Source organism: Cantharellus anzutake, assembly GCF_015039405.1.
Source record: "Cantharellus anzutake strain C23 chromosome Unknown EI90scaffold_7, whole genome shotgun sequence".
Lineage (NCBI taxonomy): Eukaryota > Fungi > Basidiomycota > Agaricomycetes > Cantharellales > Hydnaceae > Cantharellus > Cantharellus anzutake.
The window spans coordinates 129,703-149,794 of record NW_024066957.1 but is presented as its reverse complement, the minus strand read 5'-3'; the positions used below and the strand labels follow the sequence as shown (position 1 = coordinate 149,794).

Below are 20,092 nucleotides of genomic sequence, written 5' to 3'. Positions count from 1 at the left end.
CCATCACGTGACTTGCGGTGATTGACTGTGGCGAGCGCGTCCAAGCAGGGGCGAATTCCACGCGGAGCGTGAGTCGGCAAAATTCACGCTTGGGTGCCGTTTGACGGGACACTGACCTCCGCACGTGGCATCTGTCAATATGGGTGAGCCCTGAACGCGATCTTCTTGGCCTTCCTTGTCTGACCGCACCTTACCACAAAGAGCCCAGCATCTCTAGGGGTCTGACAGACAAATTCTACGAGAAAAGGAAAGCCGCAGCATTGGAGATAGAAAAGTAAGCTTAAAACAGCAGGCCTAAGTCTCCGTTTTTATCATGTGTTGCAATACGAACCAGGCTGGTCCGCGAGTGTTATGCTCAGAATGACACCAATCGTATCCACCAAATCATCGAACAGCTTGTTGATTTATTCTCGACTCCATCGAATGCCCTTCACGCTAGGAATGGGGGTCTCATTGGTCTTGCCGCAACGGCTATTGCCCTTGGGGTAGAAATTTCACCCTTTATGGAGAAGTTCATCGACCCTCTCTTGAAATGCTTCTCCGACTCGGAAAGTCGAATCCGATACTTTGCTTGCGAGAGTATGTATAACATTGCAAAGGTGTCCAAAGGCGAAATACTGGTTTATTTTAACCAAGTCTTTGACGCCCTGAGCAAAGTGAGTGTGAGATCATAACATGCTGATGGGTATGCCTCAATTCTTCCATAGTTGGCGGCGGATTCCGAATTGTCGGTCAAGAATGGCGCCGAATTATTAGATCGGTTACTCAAGGACATCGTTGCAGAATCAGCTCCTGTCTACTTTCCTCAATACCCCGAAACGGAACGCATCCGAAATGAAACACATGATCATAGCGTGTACGGATTGGATATCATGGTCCCAGTTGAAGACAATTTCGACAGCGAGAAGCCACTTCCGAAGAAAGCCTTTTCGTTGGCGCATTTCATACCTCTATTGTCTGAGCGGATATACGTTATCAATCCTTTCACTAGAAGTTATCTGGTATCCTGGATCACCGTGCTGGATTCAGTCCCTGATCTGGAGCTCGTGTCATTCCTCCCAGAGTTCCTCGATGGTTTGTTGTGAGCATCTCAGTTCTATTCCTGTCAAATAGTGCTGAAGGATTTGGCCAGTAAGTACCTGTCGGATCCGACTGAAGATGTTAGGGTAGCGACCGAAATTCTAATGGCTGATTTTTTGAGAGAGATCCGTGGAATTGCAATTTCCAATCGTCAACGGGGCGACAAGGAACGAAGGTCTGGAGACAACAGGTCACCAGACAGCCTAAGGGACATGAAGTCGTCGAATCGTGATGATCACATTCCTTCCATCAGTGCCTCGCCGGAACGAGGAGGTTTTTTGCTGACCCCTGATGGACAAGTAGCCCCTAATGAGGAAGAAGCAATTTTTCCAAACCACCACCATTCGGAGGAGATTCGAGACGGCGGTCTGTGCATGACGCTTGATCTATTTCCCTCTTCTCATTCATCACTTTTCAGCTTGGAGTCGTGGCCAAGGTGTAACTGTGGATCATGCAGCGATCGTTGAGATATTAATCCAACAATTAGATGCTACTCGTGCGTCGGTGCCAGAGTCCCCAATATAGTCCCTAATTCTTCTTTTTAGATGATGAAATACAGCAATCTACGGCGCTGAGGTGGATTGCCGAGTTCCTAGACTTCGCGCAAGATGTCATGCTCCCATTCACACCTCGCCTGATCCCTGCGATCCTGCCAAATCTCGCTGTACATATCGCCGCTATGCAAAGCGCCGCTCAACAAGCAAATCACAATTTATTCACCGTTATTCAAAGTCTTCCCTCTCCACCATCAAGACCTCGGCTTCCACGCGCTTCCTCATCATCCTCTGTCCGGACTATTCCAGCATCGCCTCCATCTACCGAAGCCCAGATACCAGCTGAATCGTCTCGTGCGCATGAAATTGCAAGCGGAAGAAAATCTCGAGCCAGCACTCAATCTGGCGATGCCGTTAATTCTGAACTTTCCGAAAATATTCGACCCCACTCTCCGAATTCGAATGGGACCGTTCAAACCGCGACCTCCCTGGCATCACGATTACAACCTCCACAACCAACCCAACAGCATCCTCATTCACCGATACTTTACCCTGAATTCATGCCGGATGACATCGGTTTATCGGACGACGCTGATCCGTTCGACTATCAAGCGACTGTCAGTGGATTGACAATCCAGTTCATTAGCGAATATGATGAAACCCGGGTGGCCGCCTTGAAGTGGCTGATTATGCTTCATTCTAAGGCACCTAAGAAGGTTTGAGAATGCTTCTTATATGGCATGCTTGAGTTAATACTTAGTGTATAGATCTTAGCAATTGATGACGGAACCTTTTTCGCACTTCTGAAAACCCTTTCGGATCCTTCGGAGGAGGTCAGATTCCCTCTTACATATTCAACCCCACCCTAACATAAAGTGTTTAGGTCATTAAATATGACTTACAGCTGCTAGCACAAATCTCCTCCACATCGGAAGAAGGCTATTTCAAAGCTTTCATGATCAACCTTTTAAAGTTGTTTAGTACTGACCTTCGACTACTGGAGACCAGAGGGAGTCTTATCATACGGCAGCTTTGTTTAAGCCTGAACACCGATCGCATATACCGGACATTTGCCGAGATACTGGAGCAGGAAGAAGACTTGGAATTCGCCAGTACCATGGTCCAGCGTTTGAATGTCATCCTAATCACTTCTCAGGAGCTAGTGGAATTCAGAAGACGACTGCGGAACCTTGACTCGAAGGTTAGAAATCATAGCCTCTCTCCACCTCAGTGCGTTCAACGCTATCTTAGGATGGTCAAGCACTGTTCTCCGCTCTTTACCGATCGTGGTGCCACAACCCAGTGGCCGTCTTTTCCTTATGTTTACTCGCTCAAGCGTACGAGCATGCTTCCAATCTGCTTCCAATCCTGTGAGTTCGATCGCTGGAACTTCTTACGTGTCCCCTGAGACCCTGAACCAGCGCCGAGATGGAAATCACCGTTCAACTATTGGTGCAAATCGACAAACTAGTTCAGTTGTTGGAATCCCCCGTGTTTACATGTCAGTAGCTGACTGAAACGGCTGATCTGGTGACGCTTTCGTTGACCGGTTCCCTAGACCTGCGTCTTCAGCTGCTGGAACCGGAAAAATTCCCATTCCTTTTCAAGTGCCTGTACGGGCTCCTGATGCTCCTACCACAAAGCAGTGCCTTTATATCCCTGCGGAACCGCCTGAATGCTGTCAGCTCGCTTGGATTCGTCCATGCAATTCCAAGAGCGTATGTCATACCACTTGATAAAGTGCAGTTTAATCCAATTGCTTCTGTTAGAACCCAACCATCAACAACTTCGACAATACGTTCCAAACTCACTGGCGGTCGAGATGACACCATTCGGTGGCCTGAACTCTTATCACACTTCAGGACGGTTCAGATGAAGCATGAAAAGGCGCGAAGGGGAGAGTCGGTGTTCACATCCTCGGATACTGAGAGCGTGGATGCGTTACCTACTACCCCACCTGCACCTACCGGATCACCGTCGCTACGGCCTGTGCTGCGGCGGAAGTTGACCGGGGAGCTTTCTTCATCAAGTGTCAGAGTTCAGGGAACAAGCACTTCCTTCGCACTTTCTCCTCTAAACCCTAAAAGAGCATCGTCGGTTAGTACCGGTGCAGGTCCGACAAATGGAAGACCCGCAAGTCCAGCGCCCAGTAAACAACGACGGGCACTAGGCGTTGTCGGGGTGCGTCGTTAATGATTCAGCCAATGTTACGACTGTTATGGACAATTGATGTTGATCATCATAACCACTGCCTATATATCTTGTGCTTCAGTTTGAAGAAGCGGAAATATGATAGTAGTAGAATAGATCTAATTGTAAGATTCCTTGTTGCAACGCAAACAAAGTGAAGAGTTATCGAACAGTAAATTTGGGGATTATCGTACGAGAGCTTCCCACGAGGGGAAGTGACATTATCACGTTAATGCAAGTAAGGAATCCTGATTCCAAAACGCAGTGGCGATCTTCGTAGATAATGCCAAGTTCAATATTCTTCCAGAAGTTGTTCCATCCGTATTGTATTTAACCTGGGAGGGAGTGCTGTTGACTGAGACAAAAAAGTGAACGGAGAACATCGTACGAACCACGACATCAGACAGAATGGCGTTTCTGCGAATAGGATCAGGCTCGTTCTGATAAAGTTCAAATAAGGAGCGGAGGGTAGGAGCACGTTCTACTATGGCATCAGCGACGTTCTCCGTGATGCGATTCAGTTGTATCAGCATTTTCTTGTACGTGTCCTCAGGATCTGATCCAACTTCGATGTTTGTGAGAGAGCAGAACGGAAGATGTGAACGCTCGATTAATCTGTAAAGAAAGTTGATATGGCTAGGTTTTCCAAGAGATTGATCGGCTTACTTGTGCGGCTTCATGCCTAGATCTAACGATGAAAAGAAGGTCATTATTAACTTATATGGGAAGGTGAATCTTGTTGGTATAAACCCTACCTCCGGTCATATTGTATATCCATTGAGCGGCATCGTCGTACCCTTCGACGTGGACAATAAAGCACTTCTGCGCTGCTTGCAGGGAAGCAAGGGCCCGCTCTATGTCACTCTTTTTCACCAGGACGCGACCCTCCAAGCGAGCAAGCGCATTAGCCGCCCTACTCCCTTTACCAGTCTTCCGATAATACAACTCCAGTTCATTGATCATAATGAAGATTTGATGTTTCGAGGTAAGCCTGTATTCAGCCCGCAGCCCCTCAATGGTTTGGCTCAACGCTTGGATGCTGTCTGCCTCCGAGATAAGAGATGCTGCTTCCAGAAAAAACATATAAAGTGCCTCGAAACGTTTGTACTCCTTGACGGGGGTCCATTCGCGGTTGAGTTCGTCGTACCTGGCTCTAACGCTTCGTTCCCAACGGAATAAACTGGTAAAGTGGGTAGAGCTAAAGTACTTCACTGCACAGCCGTGCTCTGCTAGACGATCAGTGACAGGTTGCATCAGTGGACTATCGCGAAGTGGGGAGGAAACATGGAGTGTGAAGTCTTGTACGAGGTCTTGCTTGCGTGTGGGAAGTTTATTGGCAGCCCGGAGTGTCTTCTTGGCGGCTTTCTCTTCCTCAAGGCATTTCTGTAAATAAGTTTATTAAACTAACCTTCAGAACACCGAGCCATTATTAGAGCCGCTGGTTTCTAACCTTCTTCGCAGCTTTCTCGGCTTCTTTTTCGCGTTTCTTAGCCTCTTTTTCAGCCTCGATCTCTTCCTGCACAAACAAATGCTTACTTGGAACCGATTAATAGTATTTCAGATACTGCGCACCTTACTCCTCTTTGGTTTTGTTGCTCTCCTCTTCTTCGGTGGTATCACCACATCGTCATCATCCATTCCTTCATCGCCAACTCTTTTCGCGCCTCTGGTTTTTGGAATGAGAGAAGCTACAGGGGTGAAAAACTCATCAAAGGGGGAGGGAATTCCAAGGTCGAACGCGTTAAGTGATTCGAGGACAGGCGATTTCTGCGTCCGGGTTCCCTCCCATGCGGAGGTCGTAGCCTGTGAAGGCCCAGGTTGAGACGAAACTCTCCCCCTCAATATGGAATCTATATCATCTTCCTCACTATCATCCGAAAGGACGATCGGTATAGATGGGTGTGGGCTGAAGTCAGTCACTTGAGATTGAGTCCCATTGAATGATGTCTGAATTTGTGAGGAGATGGAGACTATGTCATCTTCTCCGTCGTCGCTGCTCAGATCAACAATTCCAGACGCAGTTGATGTCGTGCTCAGCTGGCTTGATTGCATTATTGCTGCCTCTCGCAGCTCGGTGACAGGTGCCCAAGTTGGCGCAGGTTATGTACGTCACGTCACAAGGGGAATTCTTCTCCACCTTTTCCGTGACCATGAATCATTAGTTGACTGCCTTGCGTATATCGATGCTATCTCTGGCACCACTCTCACTAGGGCACAGGTACATGACCAGAGATTGCGTCTTGCATGGGGTGTTCAAACATGGACTGAAGCGTGGATGATTTCAGGTGCGGGGGATGAGATGACCAACGTTTGCTGCGTCCAACACCTAACTTTGGGATAGCCCGAATTCCCTTGCTTGGTACATGGCTCTATTGCAGTAGGAGTAAAAGCTACCTCATCTACCGCCTCCGAACTTGCTCACCAAATCCGCGACCGCAATGCGCGTCTTGTGTTTGTTCATCCGACGTTACTCTCCGCACGAGGAAAGACCTTCAATAATTTGAAGATTTCTGCCTATGAAATACAGAAGGAAGTCGTGATTATGAGTTACACGCCACATGATGCGGCTGCTACGTAAAGAAGGATGTCAGTGGTGCCGTGTTACCGTTTATCACATTTAGTGAGTAGGCTTATACTGTAAGAGGGAAGCACGGTGTTGGATTCATGCGTTACCAATAGGTGCGTAATGATACCAATGTCCAAGGTCCATACCTCGATCTTCAACTAATCGTTGATTTTTTTCGCTGCTCATGCCGGCGTTCCAACGGCAATAATACCTCGTTTCAAACCTGGATCCTTCCTATCTACTATCCGGAGATACATGAGATTCAGAGTCACCGTACGTGTCCATTCCGCTGAAAAGGATTCTTGACTAATCACTGGTCCTCCCCATCTGTGAAGATATTGAAGATCGTCTCTCCCATGCTTTTATTTATGGCCACCCATCCAATGGTGGACACCTAGGCCTCCCTTCTCTCCGGTTCGTGATGTCTGGGGTGGCACCTCTGGGCATTGTCGCTTGCCTCAAAAAGCCAAAGGTACCAATGAAGTCGTCCTTGTGTAAGGATGCGGCCTCACTGGAACAAGCCCTGTAACTCATCCCATCCCAACGGAATGGCCCATGAAAAGGTTGGGAGCTGCGGCGCCTCGTTACCCAACTTGGAGGCGTGACTTGTAGATGATGGGAGCGATGTCGTTACGCCATTGGAAACATCAGCAAGTAGGGATTCTGCCGCGGATCACGAAAATGATGGACGCGGGGAACTTTGGAGGCGGGGCCCCAGCATGATGAGAACGACCCCACTGCCACTGCTGGTTCAATTATGTCTGATGGGTGGTTCAAAACAGGGGATGTGGCGATTTGGGATGAGGATGGGTCTTACTGTATTGTGGACAGGAAGAAAATATAGAGGTTCCTAAGGTATCCTTCTTGTCATAAACATCCAAAAATTATGGTTCATCCAGTGCCTCCCGCCGAGTTGGAAGCGGTCCTCCTTACTAAGGGGATCCTTGACGTCGGCGTCATCGTCCGTCGATGAAGGGACAGGACTTATGTAAACGAAACGGAGAGCTGCTCAATGATAAATTGACCCAGAAAGCGTATGAATTCGGGGTTTGGGAATGGACTAAGCCGAGGGTTGCGGTGCACAAATGGGTAAGGGATTGCGTTGTGGTAGTTGGCACTATTCCCAAAAGGTGAGTATCGCCAAAGGCGACACCTGATTATCTGCTCTAATTGGAATTATGGAATTTAGTGCGTCTGAGGGGCCTTGCTAGAAAGGAGGCTGTAGGGAGGGTCAAAGGAAGGCTGTGATGCTGAATTTAAACCCGCTTTGGACATCTTTTCGTGGTATTCATGCCTATCTTTGGTGAACCCGTATTTTACGGCGAATTATCTCCTAGGAACAATCGACTAGAAGGGTGCCAAGGAATGGCCAGGGATTTGCGTGGGTGTTTGGCTTTTAAGGATCAAGGTATTAATTACACTGCGCCTGGACCGAACGCTGTTGCCCGGACCAACTCCGAGTTAGAAGCGTACGCAGTAAAGTCGATTATCAGGGGGGTGAATGTAAATTTGGAAGCTGTCGCACTGAGTTTCCTGCTTTCTTTTTGCTCAATTACTGATCTGTGTGTCCCAAATTTTTGAACAGCGATGTATCTAAATCGGTAAGATTCGGCTTCGAACATAATAAACATCTTGAAGGCGGCATATGCACACAAACTTTGAGTACACAATAGCTCTTCGTGTGCAGTGGACAATCATGGAGTGTCTCTCTTGGGGGAAAGCAGGAGCCTACTGATAGCGTCTCACGCGCGGGTAGCACCAACTGATTTGCGATGCGGGTGACGCGGTGATATATAGCACCAAAAATCCTGAAGTTAATAACTGCGAGTGCGTAATGGCACAAGAGGAGTTTGGCGGACGAGACGCACTGTTATATGATGGGCAAATCCTGCATCCAGCCAACAGGGCTCCGTCACAGATCTCGTGCCATTGGGGCCTCGACGACGATGAAGGCTGGAGCGAGAGCGGGGGAGGAGCGAGAAAGAATAGTGATATATCAGAGCGGGAAGTAACTTGGTCATCTCCAATAGAAAGACGTTTTTTCCCTAAACTCATTACTGATTGTAACGCAAGCAATGGAACCTAGGAGCAACCTTACAAGGCACACGCGGCTGCCGCCACCAAACTGACGAAGGGCGAGATCGGCGGCTGACTTTGACAAAGGTCTTGGGGTGTACTCACAGAGAAGTAGTTTCGTTCCATGTGTGCCTTCTCGTGGTCTACCAAATTAAGCCACCTCTCTGGCTTGAACTCATCCGCATCTTCACCGTATACTGCCTGGGACCGGTGATACGTAAAGGCACTGACCCCTATTTCTGTACCTTCAGGTAAGAAGAATCGCTTGGTTTGCATGTTATCATCACTAGTGTGCTCTGCAATTATGCCGCCTGCGGGAACAACCCTGGGTAGTTCCATAGCAACGCTCGGTATAAGCCTGGCTGCTTCTTTAGAGCATGCCCGGAGGTACTCCAATTTGCATCCTTCTGCGTATGATACTGGGAAGTGGAGCCTTCCTTCGTTGACGGCTGCATCTACCTCAGCCTGAAGGAGAGCATATGCCGATGGATTTTGGAGGATGTAGTAGAAAAACGCCGACAGCGTCACACTCGTAGTCTCGCTGCCAGCAGAAAACATCGATGTCGTTATCGTAGCAACGTCCTCCGGACCGTACGGGTTCTTTGACACTGGGTGCGATGATTTAATGAATCCCATGAGCATGTCAGAGCGAATTCCGCTCCGAGTATCTTTGGGGAGCAAAGAGTCTGCTGCATTCTCATCAGATAAAGCAGCCAGCATTGAATATCGACGATCCACATATTCCCATGTACGCTTGGCTACGATCGCAGGGGAATGACGAGAGAGCTTTCGGAGCGTCCATTTGATGTAAGGCGCGAACGTCGGCACAGAGCCAGCTAATAGTCCAAACCATGATGAGTTCACTATGGGTAGAATGAAATTGGACTCGGCATCATGTGTCCCCTCTTGTATGAGACCGAACGAGCCTCCAAACTCGGCGTGAACGCCCTAAGTCCTCATCGGCAATCGGAGGCTGCAAGGACTTACTGCGAGTTCACCCATAGCGTCTGCGGCAAAAAGCCGCATCCATAAGCTGAGTTCGAACGGAGCACATCGCGTATCAGAATTGCAAGATACCTCCGGACCTGATGCCCTATAGTCATCGATGATCTTGTCCATAGCTCCTAGAAGACTGGTGACACAAGGATCGATGTATTTCTCCAATCCTTTCAAGTAGGGAAGGCCGAAAACTCGCGCGATCTTTGCTCAAGGAATGGGGAAAGTTAGCCCCATGAAAATATCTTGGGGGGAAAACACTCACAGACCGCTTCTTGGCAGCATGAGCACTGGAATCTCTTTCAGAGACTAGACTAGGTGTTTTGAGCTGTTCTATTGTGCTGCATCAGCTCAACGATCCGTCTATCCCGAATCTTGTGCCTACGGAAGTTATCATACAATGCCGATTTCAAGAACTCGCGGCTCCGATCCAGGGGATGATGACCATAATATATTTTTTGGAAGCTCACAGGGTCGATCACACTAACCGTGTTCTGTGCAATGCGAACAACTGAGCCATAGTGCTTGTGGAGGTTTTGTAGTTCCCAAGAGTAGCTCAGATTAAGCGCCATCATGAATCTGTACAAAGGAAAACCAAGTCGTGCCAACAGAGGGCCCGGTACACGATGCAACGGATGGAAGCACAACGAATACATACAGTGTGCGATGCAGCCACAGAGAAAAATGAGCAAGCATGACTGAACCAAGAAAGGCAAACCTGGGACGCCACACGCGTCAAGAGCGTAGGTAAGGTGGCGAAGCTCGAACATGCTCAGCTGAATAGGAACTGTTGACAGTTGTTGTCGCGGTAGTATCAGAACGTCTATCAGGATCACAAGGTCTATTACTGTTGGGGCACACATACCTGTTTATGGTCGGCGTGGTTTATGTGGCACATTGACTGTGACATATCTGAGGATCGAGTTAAAATTGGACGGATATTTCTTTGGCTTCCAACAGCATGGATAGTTGCCCCAGAATCGGAGTTTTAAAGGGGGGAAGAAGGACTTGTAGACAGTAGGTTCAGAGTGAGTAGGGTTTATCATTTTACGAATGAGCACGGATGCTGGCAAGGTGGAGACGAGTTTCAGTTTTTGGTGGCCGACGCCTGTCGCGGCAAGTGCCCGCACCCCCTTCATTTATTTTTCTATCCATGACAAATCCCTGAACGTATGTGTAGTCTGGGACTTATTGAACTCGATGACGCGGATACTGTCGACGTAGCATGAAAGGCAGCACCCACAGCCTCCGGAAATTGATATATGTATTGTCGCCATGAAACATCCCATCCTCTCCGTGTCTTCATGCGCAGCCTGATCACAAACCAATACCACGAAAATACCGAGGAACATAAGTGCAACACAGAAGAGGTAGCGGAGAGAATGATGTACGGTGGACGCAGAAAGAGACTAAGTACCTTTTCCCAAACTTCCCCTGGGACAATTCCATAAACCTGGAACCCTCAAGAATAACCAGACCGGAGAAAAGTGTAAATCCAGCGTCACAATTTCCCTCTAATCTGCTCAGTCTCCTTTCTAGCAAGGTCCCTCAGATGCCTCCGAAGGATCTTCCCAGCCGCACTGAGTTCCATATGTAATTCCAATTAGAGGCAGAATAACCATGTGAGAGACCTCCATGAGCGACACTCACCTCTTGGGAACGGCCTCGATTACCACAACACCACCTCTTAACCATTTGTGCTTGGCAACTCTTGACTTGATCCATTCCTGAACCTCGAGTTCGTACGCTTTCTGGGCCGATTTATCCTTGAGAAGCTCTCCGTTTCGTTTAGACACGACATAAGCGCGTGGAAGCTCTTCCCCCTCGTGGACGGACTGGATGCCGACCACGCCGACGTCGAGGATGTCTTCTTTGGTCAGGAGGACCGCTTCTAACTCGGCGGGAGGCACTTAGAAAGAGATAATGTAGCTGAGTAAACCATAATTTTTTGCATGCTTGTGATAAGAGAAGGGTACCTTGGGAACCCTTATATTTGATGAGTTCTTTCTTCCTGTCCACGATGTAGTAAAATCCATCTTCATCCCGAATCGCCACATCCCCTGTTTTGAACCACCCATCACGTGTAATCGAATTGGCAGTGGCAGCGGGATTGTGAAGGTATCCTTTCATCACGCTGGGGCCCCGAATCCAAAGTTCCCCGCGTCCATCGTTTTCGGGATCCATCGCAGAAGCTCCACCTGCCGATGGCTTGATAACATCGTTCCCATCATCATCTACGAGTCGTGCCTCCAAGTTGGGTAACAAGGCGCCACAACTCCCAATCTTCTTCGTGGACCATTTTGGTGGGACGAGATGTGTTGCAGGGCTTGTTTCGGTGAGGCCGAATGCTTGTGTGAGGACGATTTCGTTGCAACCTTTGGCTTTGAGGCGGGCGATCAAGTTGTTGGAGGGGCCGGCGCCCAGAGGTGCCGCCGCAGACATCACATACCGGATAGAAGAGAGGTCGTAGTTGTCCACCATTGGATGGGTGTTCATAAACAAAATTATGGGAGGGACAATCTTTAATATCTTTACAGACGGAAAAGAAAAACGAGTAATTAGTCAAGAATGCTTTGTAATGGATTGAACACATACGGTGATTCTGTATCTCTGGGTGGTGGATAGGAAGAGTTCAGGCTCGAAACGAGGCATTATTACCGTCGGAATGCCGGTATGAATAGCAAAGAAGAGTAGTTGAACGACACTTTTCCAACAATTAGTTGAAGATCGAGGTATGGACCTTGAACATTAGTATCATTACGTACCCACTGGTAATGTCGAGGAATGCATGAAGGTCAATGCCTTGCTTTCCTCGTCACCGTATAATAAGCATACTCACTAGATGTGATAAAATGGCAACACGGCACCACTGACATCCTTTTTTGCATCGTAGTCGTAGAACGCCGGTTTAAATATTTGCAAGACAGTGAGGATGTTTCGATGCGTAGTCTATTAGGAATTATTGTTACGACTCTTTTCCACGCCCCTGAGCCAGAATGTTTGCTTACCTCTACTCCTTTGCTGAGACCGGTGGTACCTAGCGACTCAGACTCAGCCCTAGGTCAATCACAAACAATGAAAATGCCAACATACCCGAAGAATAGCATAGCAATACAGTGCTCAAACTGTCGCTTCCATCGAACCTCTCCTCCCCGACTAGCTTGCCGACACTTAGGAAATCCTTCAGCCGTGCCCATTCCTTGCCAATTCCGGCCTCCTTCTCGTCAACCTCGTCCTGTGGCGTGTAACTCATGATCACGACTTTCTTGCGTATTTCATGGGCTGGGATCCTCAAATGATTGAGGGTCTTTTCCAGTGTGGAGAGTAAAGTCGGATGAACAAACACAAGACGCGTATTGGAGTCACGGATTTGGTGGGCGAGTTCGGAGGTGGTATATGAGGTGTTAGCGAGAGTGGCTTTTACTCCTGCTGCGATAGACCCAAGAAGAACGATGGGCCAAGCAAGGGAATTCGGACTATTATCCCAAAATTAAGTGTTACAGGCAGCAAACATTAATCATCTCATTTCCCCCCGCACCTGAAAATCATGGCGACATCATCACGCTTCAGTCCATGTTTGCGAACACCACATGCAAGACGCAAACTCTGATCATGCACCTGTGCTCTGGTGAGAGTAATACCGGAAATAGCATCGATGTAAGCTGGGGAGTCGTCCAACGATTCCTTGTTGCGGAAAAGATGAGAGAAGAGACCCGAGAATTCGAGTTTTAAACTCGGGAAGAAGGACTTGTAGATGATAGGTTCAGAGTGGGTAGTAGACTCCAACATCTTGCAGTGTTTGCGAACGAGTGAGCACGATCAGGAATGCTGACAAGGTCAATCCGTTGTTTCCGCATTGATGAGGAGGCAATAGAAGGCTGAAGGCCGAACTTTTCGGAACCCCGAAGCTATTCATAGTGAATCATTACCAATCAAGCAACGGCTTCCGATTGGCTGCGGCCCTTTGTTTCCACTACCCACTCAAATATTCCAAATCCTGAGGTCACTGCATTGCTGGCAGATTGTGGGTTGGGAAAGCAATAATTCCCACGGATTTTGTGGCCTTCATCAGTTTGTTTTATGTTGGGTACCTCAATCGGTTCATTCTGTTCCGACGTATGGACTTTACATCCCAGCTCGTTCACCACTGTGTCTATCGATTCCCACCGAACACCACGCATGGATGCTTTAGGCAGACATGGTGAACCGTCGATCAGAAGTTAGAAATAAAGTCTAAAGTAATGCGAAAGAAAGCAACATTACTACCCAACCCGTCACACCCCATCCTCTTCGGACATGAGGATTATGTATGTCGCATTCTATGTAGACATTGAATTTAGTCAGAACAGTTTATTTCAATCCAATACAAACGACCATGATGTAGCAATGAGAGGCACCACGATTTTGAGTCTCAGGCGCTCCAACCTGGTGCACTGTGCTCACAAATGCAATGTAGTTGTGCTTGTGTGCACGCAGGAGACGCAAGCGATTAGCGGGGCAACAGTCCCGGCAAATGCCAGAACCTCTGGAATTGAAGGCGACCCGGTAACCAGGTAGAAGAAGGAGGAGGGGAGGGATGGTGGTGAAAAAGAAAGAGAGACAGAGGTTAAGAAAAATCGAACAGAGACCAGCGTTAGAAGCCCGCGCACACAAAAGCACTGGGTTCTTCCGGATGTAAGAGCGCCATGCCTCAGAAGTCCAACGACCAAGTGCTTGGATCGTAGACTCAGGCACACCTTGTGAAGCTAAATGTGTAGCCCCTCCCGAACGGAAAGAATGGCCAGAGAAGTCCTTGGGAAGAACAGCATGTAGCTTCCGCAAGAACCAGGATCGAGAAGGTAAAGATCCATCGCCACGTATCCAAAGATGAGGAAAAAAGGGAAAGAGTGCATCACGACTCTGAATATATAGCTTGAAAAAATAGAGCGGGTCCAATGGGAAAACTCGAGACTGAATGACCACGAGACTCCCGTGCCACTGAGGATCAGTGTAAGGTCGGTTGAGGTTCCGACCTTGGTGTTGACTCTTGCTATCCTCAAGCTGTCAGAAGTTAGGCAGTATAGAGCTTTATTTCGACAGGGGAGGAGAAGAGTGAAAACCTGTTTCACCCTTCCCCGCAATTTATATACATTGTTTACATCGAGAAATAAAGAGTAATAAACAATGAATAAAGAAAGCGTGCACAGCATGCATCACCACACATCCATTCCCTACAATCAGTCTTATGCGTTGGCAGTAAGAATTGGTATGTGTTAATGGCATCATGATGTATAAATTCCATGGAGCAGCATAGGGTGAGTTTCCAAAAGTTCAATTTTGAAGTATCATCTGGGACCACTAACTCCCCAATCCTAAGAAGACCGTGGAAGGCAGTGAAGCAAATCGCCAAGAACAAATGATTGTCAAACTCTGATGAAACCACATAGCGATCAACCAGAAGATGAGATTCAATCAGTAACTTCCATCTGATCGGTTCACCATCTGTTCGTTCCACACCACGAAGGACCCCAACGATGAGAAGATGCTTTCTGACAGCTTGGGCTCCCAGATAGAAAGGTTGAAGATGATGGACAATTCCCAATAAGTATGAAATAATCGTTTGGATGGATAAAGGATTACCGGATCTCCCAGTTTGCTTTGCCATGTAGCAAATGAAAAAACTGACTGTCTTGGGTGTTGGTTCGATGTCACGGTTATGGAGGTTACAAAAGGTGATGTAGGAATTGATTCCAGATTGATACGCTGATTTCATCGATGCATCAAGAGCATTGGACAAATAAATCACCTGTTGGCTACAAAGACAATCCATTGTCCATGGGGCACACTTGGGCTGACATGCCCTAGCACTCAAGAGGGAGTTCATTCTCGAAGAATCCCCAGCAACTCCCACAGGGGTTTGAATAGAGCAATGTCAAGCCCAGGACACAGTTGTTGGGCAGTATCAAAAAGATGAAGCATCTGCAACAGTATTTTTGTCACCCGGTATGTGGACTCATCCCAAAGTCCATATCCCAAGGAATTTTGACACCCTCCTGATTGAATGCTCCAACATCAACATCTTTCACTCTCTGGTGGCACAACCAAACTATGCATTGTTGCTTTTCAAGGCAGTTGAGACTATGATGGACTTTGGGGTGGATGTGCGAGTAGTCCACATACTGGGTGACAAAAATACCATCACAGACACTTTATCACGTCATCTTTTTGATACTGCCCGATGACTGCATCCTGGACTCGACATTGCTCTATTCAAACCCCTGCAGGAGTCGCTGGGGGTTCTTCGAGAATGAACTCCCTCTTGAGTGCCAGGGCACATCAGCAAGCGTGCCCCATGGACAATGGATCGTCTTCGTAGCCAACAGGCGATTCATTTGTCCAATGCTCTTGATGCATCGACGAAATCAGCGTATCAATCCGGAATTAATAAGTCTAATTTGATCTCGTACCTCCATTAAATATCAACCAATCACCGCTTGAAAACTGAGTTCCAGCATATCTGTCAGGGGACGACTCCCGGGTCCCCATGACCCTCCCCTATGGTCCACAGCCCTGAGGTGTAACCAGCCCTATCCAGGGCACAACCTACTGTGGGTAAGGAGATGAATAGATAAAGAGGCAAGTATATACACTTGCCTACTGTGGGTAAGAAGATGAGAAGGAAGCTAACTTCTCATCTTCCCACAGTGGCCACAATATCAGCAAAACTTCCGGGGATACCCGGAAGTCACATGAAGGGATAGGGACCGGGCCCGGAGCATGCGGCGCGCGGAGCGTGCATGTGTGCGGGAAGTGCGGTGGGTGGAAGCGGGTCCGGACGCGGGTCCGGGTCCGGGCTAGTCAGAGTGTGTGCCCTGACAATATCCCGAGGAATTTCGACACCCTCCTGATCGAATGCTCCGACATCGTTCAGAAATTCGACATCCCTCTGACTGGCAGGCGAAGGGATGGCCCTACGGAAGTGTCCATCCGGATCCAATTCAGGCTTGGAGAAAACAATGGTTGGAGTCACTTCCACATCCAAGGTAGAAGAGCCGGGAGTTGAGGATTCATCTGTGAAACCCCGCCTTGTCAGTGTCACGAATCTCGATGTAATTAATGCTACATAGCATGTTGGAGACGAAAGTAAGGCATGTCGTTGTTGTCCAAGTAGTTCCAACCATATGAATTTCCACGACAGACAAAAGTACCCACCTTGAACGTGATCATCTGTCCTGCTCCTCATTCACTCGAGCATGGAACCTTCGACGTCCACACAAGGTTCAGCATTTGTCCACGCGGAAGTTACTCCAACCATCTTTTTCCATCCACATTGGGATCCAGAAGGCCACTTCCATCGGGCCATTCCCTCGCCCGCAATGAATACCTGGTCGATGTCAGCGCTTTCGATGAGCATGGAGCGTGTGTGGAACGTGATCAGCTGGAATTGTCGTTCGTGGAAGGGGTTGCAGTCATTGGAACAGCGTCCACGCATTTGTGAGTTGGGTTCGCTCGAGTCCCTTACCGTTTTTTGGTACAAAGGTGACATTACTGCAAATGGGAATTAATGTGACGCAGATCTCACTGCGAGCAGTACTGACCGGTGTGGAAAGTGAAGAGTACAGAAGAAGCAGGGTTAGTAGTAGGCAGGGAGAGCGGGGAGCTAGGCTACACCCTCTATATGTGAGGGGGGTTAAGGACCCCAAGTTACCGTTCAATGCATTTTCAGATGACCTTGCCATTCAATCAGGGGCTCAGGACCTGGGCCTGCAAACCTCAGGCTGCGGAATGAATACATATGTGCACGAAAAAGTAGGAAACAAGTTTTGATCTGTGGAGTACTGATCTTCCCGAGGGGAACCCAAACCGTATTCCTCGGTGCTTCAGGATATCATGTTGCCGGTTTTGACTCAGGTTTCGGCGCAACCCTAGCATGAGGTGTGCACCCGGAGACTGCCGCCCGAAGCGGAGGTTGTTGACTGGTATATTGAGTCATACGACCCATATGCAGACCCTGAGGACTGATCTCTGATCATACACCACGATTTCATAATCCAATAACTGGTGGACGCCGCCTGGCGCGGCAAGTACCCGCTACTCATTCCGCGTTGATTTGATCATTCAGCAATCTCCACATTGTTTACATTTCGCTTTTCGGAAATCCCGCTGCGAAGCTATGTGTATATACTTTTGAAGTACATTTGACTCAAAAGAAAACTATCTATTGGATTCGAAGGTTGATCAGAGACAAGCGCCCACATCCTTGGCTCAGACACACACCGTGAACACAGGCATCCCGATCTGAAAGTGTGCGAAATGGAACGTAATGCGCATCACTGGGGTTGCACGCTATCCGTCATTGGTGGAGGTCATCGAACACTCATTGCGACGGGGGCTCACTTGGAGGCACACATGAACATGGGGAACCCCACTCCCCTCATGCTCAATGAATCCCAACCATGCTTTGTTCGTCTCAAAATTCTGTTTGAAGCTGTCACCCTCTATAGCTGCGGTGTGTCAGACGTCATTACGCACCGATCCCCATACTAAGACATGGGCTGAACCACATTGTTGGTGTAATATCACGCAGTCGGGTAGAACTGGAGTACATCCACAAATCTGCATGTACGGTTGAAAGAGTGGATCAGAAGAGATGTACACAGACTCACTCAAGTTAGAGGAAGCCATAGTCTGTACAGACACGGTTGATTCGCAAAGGCAGCGTGAGGTAGATGGTCCATGGACGGTTGAGAGAGCGGATCAGAAGGGATAGACAGAGACTCACCGAAATCAGAGGAAGCCATAGTAAGAAGTCGGACGTGGTGATGCAGTGTGAGGTGGATGGTCTTTGTGGCCTGAGTTGCATTGTAGCGGAGTGAGCCGAAATTCTATTGTGGTATGGTCAGAATGGGAAAAAAGGACCCTAGGTTACAGAGGACCCTGTGCACAGAGTGGGGCCTAAATTTGCAGGGCCCGCTACAGAGTAGCGGGAATACACCGTTAGCCCTGAGTTGCTAGGATCATGGTTGTGCCCGGATCTTGAAAACCGTTACCGAATGATGCACGTTCCCTCGAGAAGAGAAACGAGCGACTCGACGATGTGCAGTCTCAAATAACTGCATGGTTCCTTTGCTGTACAATGGCTTCTGACAAAAATTTAAATGTGCCCGATGATTGGATCGGAAATGGATCAACTTGTCGTCACTCTTGACACTCACCGGCCTCACCAAATGCCACTTTCTGCCATTTCGTTGGCCGTTTGCCCTTGGAGTGCCCGTCCCTGCCCCTTGCATCCCAGTAGCAACCCAGGTTGTGGAAGTGCTCTACGGTCTGTGTTGTTATGTAGCTCTCAGCGGGGACACTCGGATAACGGGGAACAACCGACTTGATATTGTAACCGCACAGCGGTATAAGTAGTTAAAGTAATAACACGAATATCAGACAAAAGTAATAAGAAAGTGAGATACGCGACAGCGCTACATGTGGAAGGCAATCAACAGTGAAACACGAAACACATGGTAAAAGGGTATCATATCGGATAGCCGATATGGGCATGATATGCGTACCGGCGCGTCGTCATGTCTTGCTCAAACAACACTCCCCCTCAAGTCATGACGTCGTCCGTTAGTGAAGAAACAAATTTGGTGAAAACGGGGTTTGGAAGCGGCTTAGTAAAAATGTCAGCCAAGTTATCTTCAGAACGGATGTGAAAAATAGAAATATTTCCACGTTCGACGTGGTCGCGAATAAAATGATGACGGATATCGATATGCTTACTGCGGCCATGGAACTGAGGGTCGCGCGACAACGCTATCGCTCCTCGATTATCGCTGTTAAGTCTGAATGGACGCAGGGCCTCAAAACCTAGTTCCGCCATAAGCATATTATGCCAAAGTATGTGCCGAACAGCGTGGCTGATAGCAGCATATTCGGCCTCCAACGTAGAAAGGGCGATAGTGCCCTGCTTCTTCGACGTCCACGCAATCGGTCCACCAGACATGACAAACACGGCCCCGGTAATGGAATGGCGATTGAAGTCTTCTGCATAGTCAGCATCAGCAAAACCTTCGGCAGCGAAACCAGAGTCAGATTTCCTATACACGATCCCGCGATTGACAGTGCCTTTAAGGTAACGTAAGACACGCTTGACACCATGAACATGATCGGGTCCGTATGTCATGTTGAATTGGGCAAGATGTTGAGTGGCGAATGCGATGTCGGGACGGGTGTTAATAGCCAACCACATAAGTGATCCGACCATAGTGAGGTAAGGGTAGTTTGGACGGGGGCCAGGGAATGGGGAAAGCTTCCTCTTGGGCGACATGGGTAGGTCTTCGACATTGCAGTCGGCCATCCCAGCCCGTTCGAGGACTTCGTGGGTATAGGATGATTGGGAGATGGTGATGGACTCGCGTGTACGATCTCGCGTTACTTTAATCCCAATGAAATGATGTAGCTCACCAAGGTCGCGTGTGTTGAACTTAGACTTAAGTTCATCCTTGACTTGGTCCATGTGAGCGTCATTGGCGAAAATCGCGGAGTCGTCAACATGGAACGCGATCATAGAGATTTGGTCGTCTAAGTGCCGAACGTAGACACATGAGTCCGTGAACAAACGAGTGTAGCCCAGATCGACGAGAGCAGCGTGCAAACGTCTATTCCAGACTCGGCCCGCCTGTTTCAGGCCATAGAGCGTCTTCTTCAGCCTCAAGAC

At 48.4% G+C, this 20,092-nt stretch overlaps 7 protein-coding genes across 7 annotated transcripts; 2 read left to right on the top strand and 5 right to left on the bottom strand.

The window, feature by feature from the left end:
- The first annotated feature begins 6 nt into the window (after window positions 1-6).
- EI90DRAFT_3038987 (vacuolar protein 14 C-terminal Fig4p binding-domain-containing protein) lies at window positions 7-3,936 on the top strand. The gene is made up of 13 exons (XM_039058909.1): window positions 7-143; window positions 202-274; window positions 335-656; window positions 708-1,081; window positions 1,133-1,446; window positions 1,499-1,576; window positions 1,626-2,290; window positions 2,342-2,407; window positions 2,458-2,775; window positions 2,826-2,944; window positions 2,996-3,075; window positions 3,133-3,292; window positions 3,344-3,936. The coding sequence occupies exons 1-13, from the start codon at window positions 140-142 to the stop codon at window positions 3,765-3,767; spliced, it is 2,997 nt and encodes a 998-aa protein (XP_038920631.1). The 5' UTR covers window positions 7-139; the 3' UTR covers window positions 3,768-3,936.
- Window positions 3,824-6,100, bottom strand: EI90DRAFT_3038986 (uncharacterized protein). The gene is made up of 6 exons (XM_039058908.1): window positions 5,337-6,100; window positions 5,215-5,280; window positions 4,520-5,147; window positions 4,431-4,452; window positions 4,157-4,379; window positions 3,824-4,099 (listed from the first exon to the last, which is right to left on the bottom strand). Exons 1-6 carry the CDS (start codon window positions 5,814-5,816, stop codon window positions 3,989-3,991), a joined length of 1,530 nt encoding a protein of 509 aa, XP_038920630.1. The 5' UTR covers window positions 5,817-6,100; the 3' UTR covers window positions 3,824-3,988.
- A 987-nt stretch (window positions 6,101-7,087) lies between these two features.
- Window positions 7,088-7,927, top strand: EI90DRAFT_3012935 (uncharacterized protein; the record flags this gene model as incomplete). Its single annotated transcript, XM_039056609.1, has 5 exons — window positions 7,088-7,148; window positions 7,230-7,291; window positions 7,360-7,460; window positions 7,668-7,833; window positions 7,916-7,927. The coding sequence occupies 5 exons, from the start codon at window positions 7,088-7,090 to the stop codon at window positions 7,925-7,927; spliced, it is 402 nt and encodes a 133-aa protein (XP_038920629.1).
- A 217-nt stretch (window positions 7,928-8,144) lies between these two features.
- EI90DRAFT_2908321 (cytochrome P450) lies at window positions 8,145-10,172 on the bottom strand (the record flags this gene model as incomplete). The annotated part of the gene is made up of 6 exons (XM_039054320.1): window positions 8,145-8,375; window positions 8,429-8,455; window positions 8,512-9,339; window positions 9,394-9,606; window positions 9,668-9,743; window positions 9,802-10,172. 6 exons carry the CDS (start codon window positions 10,170-10,172, stop codon window positions 8,145-8,147), a joined length of 1,746 nt encoding a protein of 581 aa, XP_038920628.1.
- A 550-nt stretch (window positions 10,173-10,722) lies between these two features.
- Window positions 10,723-13,336, bottom strand: EI90DRAFT_2409764 (AMP binding protein). Its single transcript, XM_039052981.1, has 9 exons — window positions 12,941-13,336; window positions 12,496-12,878; window positions 12,411-12,439; window positions 12,242-12,351; window positions 12,168-12,170; window positions 11,998-12,106; window positions 11,379-11,931; window positions 11,053-11,311; window positions 10,723-10,982 (listed from the first exon to the last, which is right to left on the bottom strand). Exons 1-9 carry the CDS (start codon window positions 13,189-13,191, stop codon window positions 10,904-10,906), a joined length of 1,776 nt encoding a protein of 591 aa, XP_038920627.1. The 5' UTR covers window positions 13,192-13,336; the 3' UTR covers window positions 10,723-10,903.
- Window positions 13,337-14,115: 779 nt separating this feature from the next.
- Window positions 14,116-15,103, bottom strand: EI90DRAFT_2887365 (uncharacterized protein; the record flags this gene model as incomplete). Its single annotated transcript, XM_039053971.1, has 2 exons — window positions 14,116-14,368; window positions 14,604-15,103. Coding segments are annotated over 2 exons (753 nt in total), but the record flags the coding sequence as incomplete, so codon positions are not given.
- Window positions 15,104-17,495: 2,392 nt separating this feature from the next.
- Window positions 17,496-18,182, bottom strand: EI90DRAFT_3012932 (uncharacterized protein; the record flags this gene model as incomplete). Its single annotated transcript, XM_039056608.1, has 5 exons — window positions 17,496-17,552; window positions 17,659-17,727; window positions 17,779-17,885; window positions 17,914-17,997; window positions 18,164-18,182. 5 exons carry the CDS (start codon window positions 18,180-18,182, stop codon window positions 17,496-17,498), a joined length of 336 nt encoding a protein of 111 aa, XP_038920625.1.
- Window positions 18,183-20,092: the final 1,910 nt, after the last annotated feature.

Bases quoted from the DNA above. Each gene is read 5' to 3' on its own strand.
- EI90DRAFT_2409764 (XM_039052981.1), bottom strand. From the start codon at position 13,191: ATGTTGGAGTCTACTACCCACTCTGAACCTATCATCTACAAGTCCTTC. The intron at 12,352-12,410 runs GTAAGCAAACAT...AATTCCTAATAG, and splicing joins GTCTCAGCAAAGGAGTAGAG to ACTACGCATCGAAACATCCT. The intron at 11,312-11,378 runs GTACCCTTCTCT...TCTCTTTCTAAG, and splicing joins CAAATATAAGGGTTCCCAAG to TGCCTCCCGCCGAGTTAGAA.
- EI90DRAFT_3038987 (XM_039058909.1), top strand. The intron at 2,408-2,457 runs GTCAGATTCCCT...TAAAGTGTTTAG, and splicing joins TTTCGGATCCTTCGGAGGAG to GTCATTAAATATGACTTACA. The intron at 3,076-3,132 runs GTCAGTAGCTGA...CCGGTTCCCTAG, and splicing joins GGAATCCCCCGTGTTTACAT to ACCTGCGTCTTCAGCTGCTG.
- EI90DRAFT_3038986 (XM_039058908.1), bottom strand. From the start codon at position 5,816: ATGCAATCAAGCCAGCTGAGCACGACATCAACTGCGTCTGGAATTGTT. The intron at 5,148-5,214 runs GTTAGAAACCAG...ACTTATTTACAG, and splicing joins CCGAGAAAGCTGCGAAGAAG to AAATGCCTTGAGGAAGAGAA. The intron at 4,380-4,430 runs GTAAGCCGATCA...CTTTCTTTACAG, and splicing joins CTAGGCATGAAGCCGCACAA to ATTAATCGAGCGTTCACATC.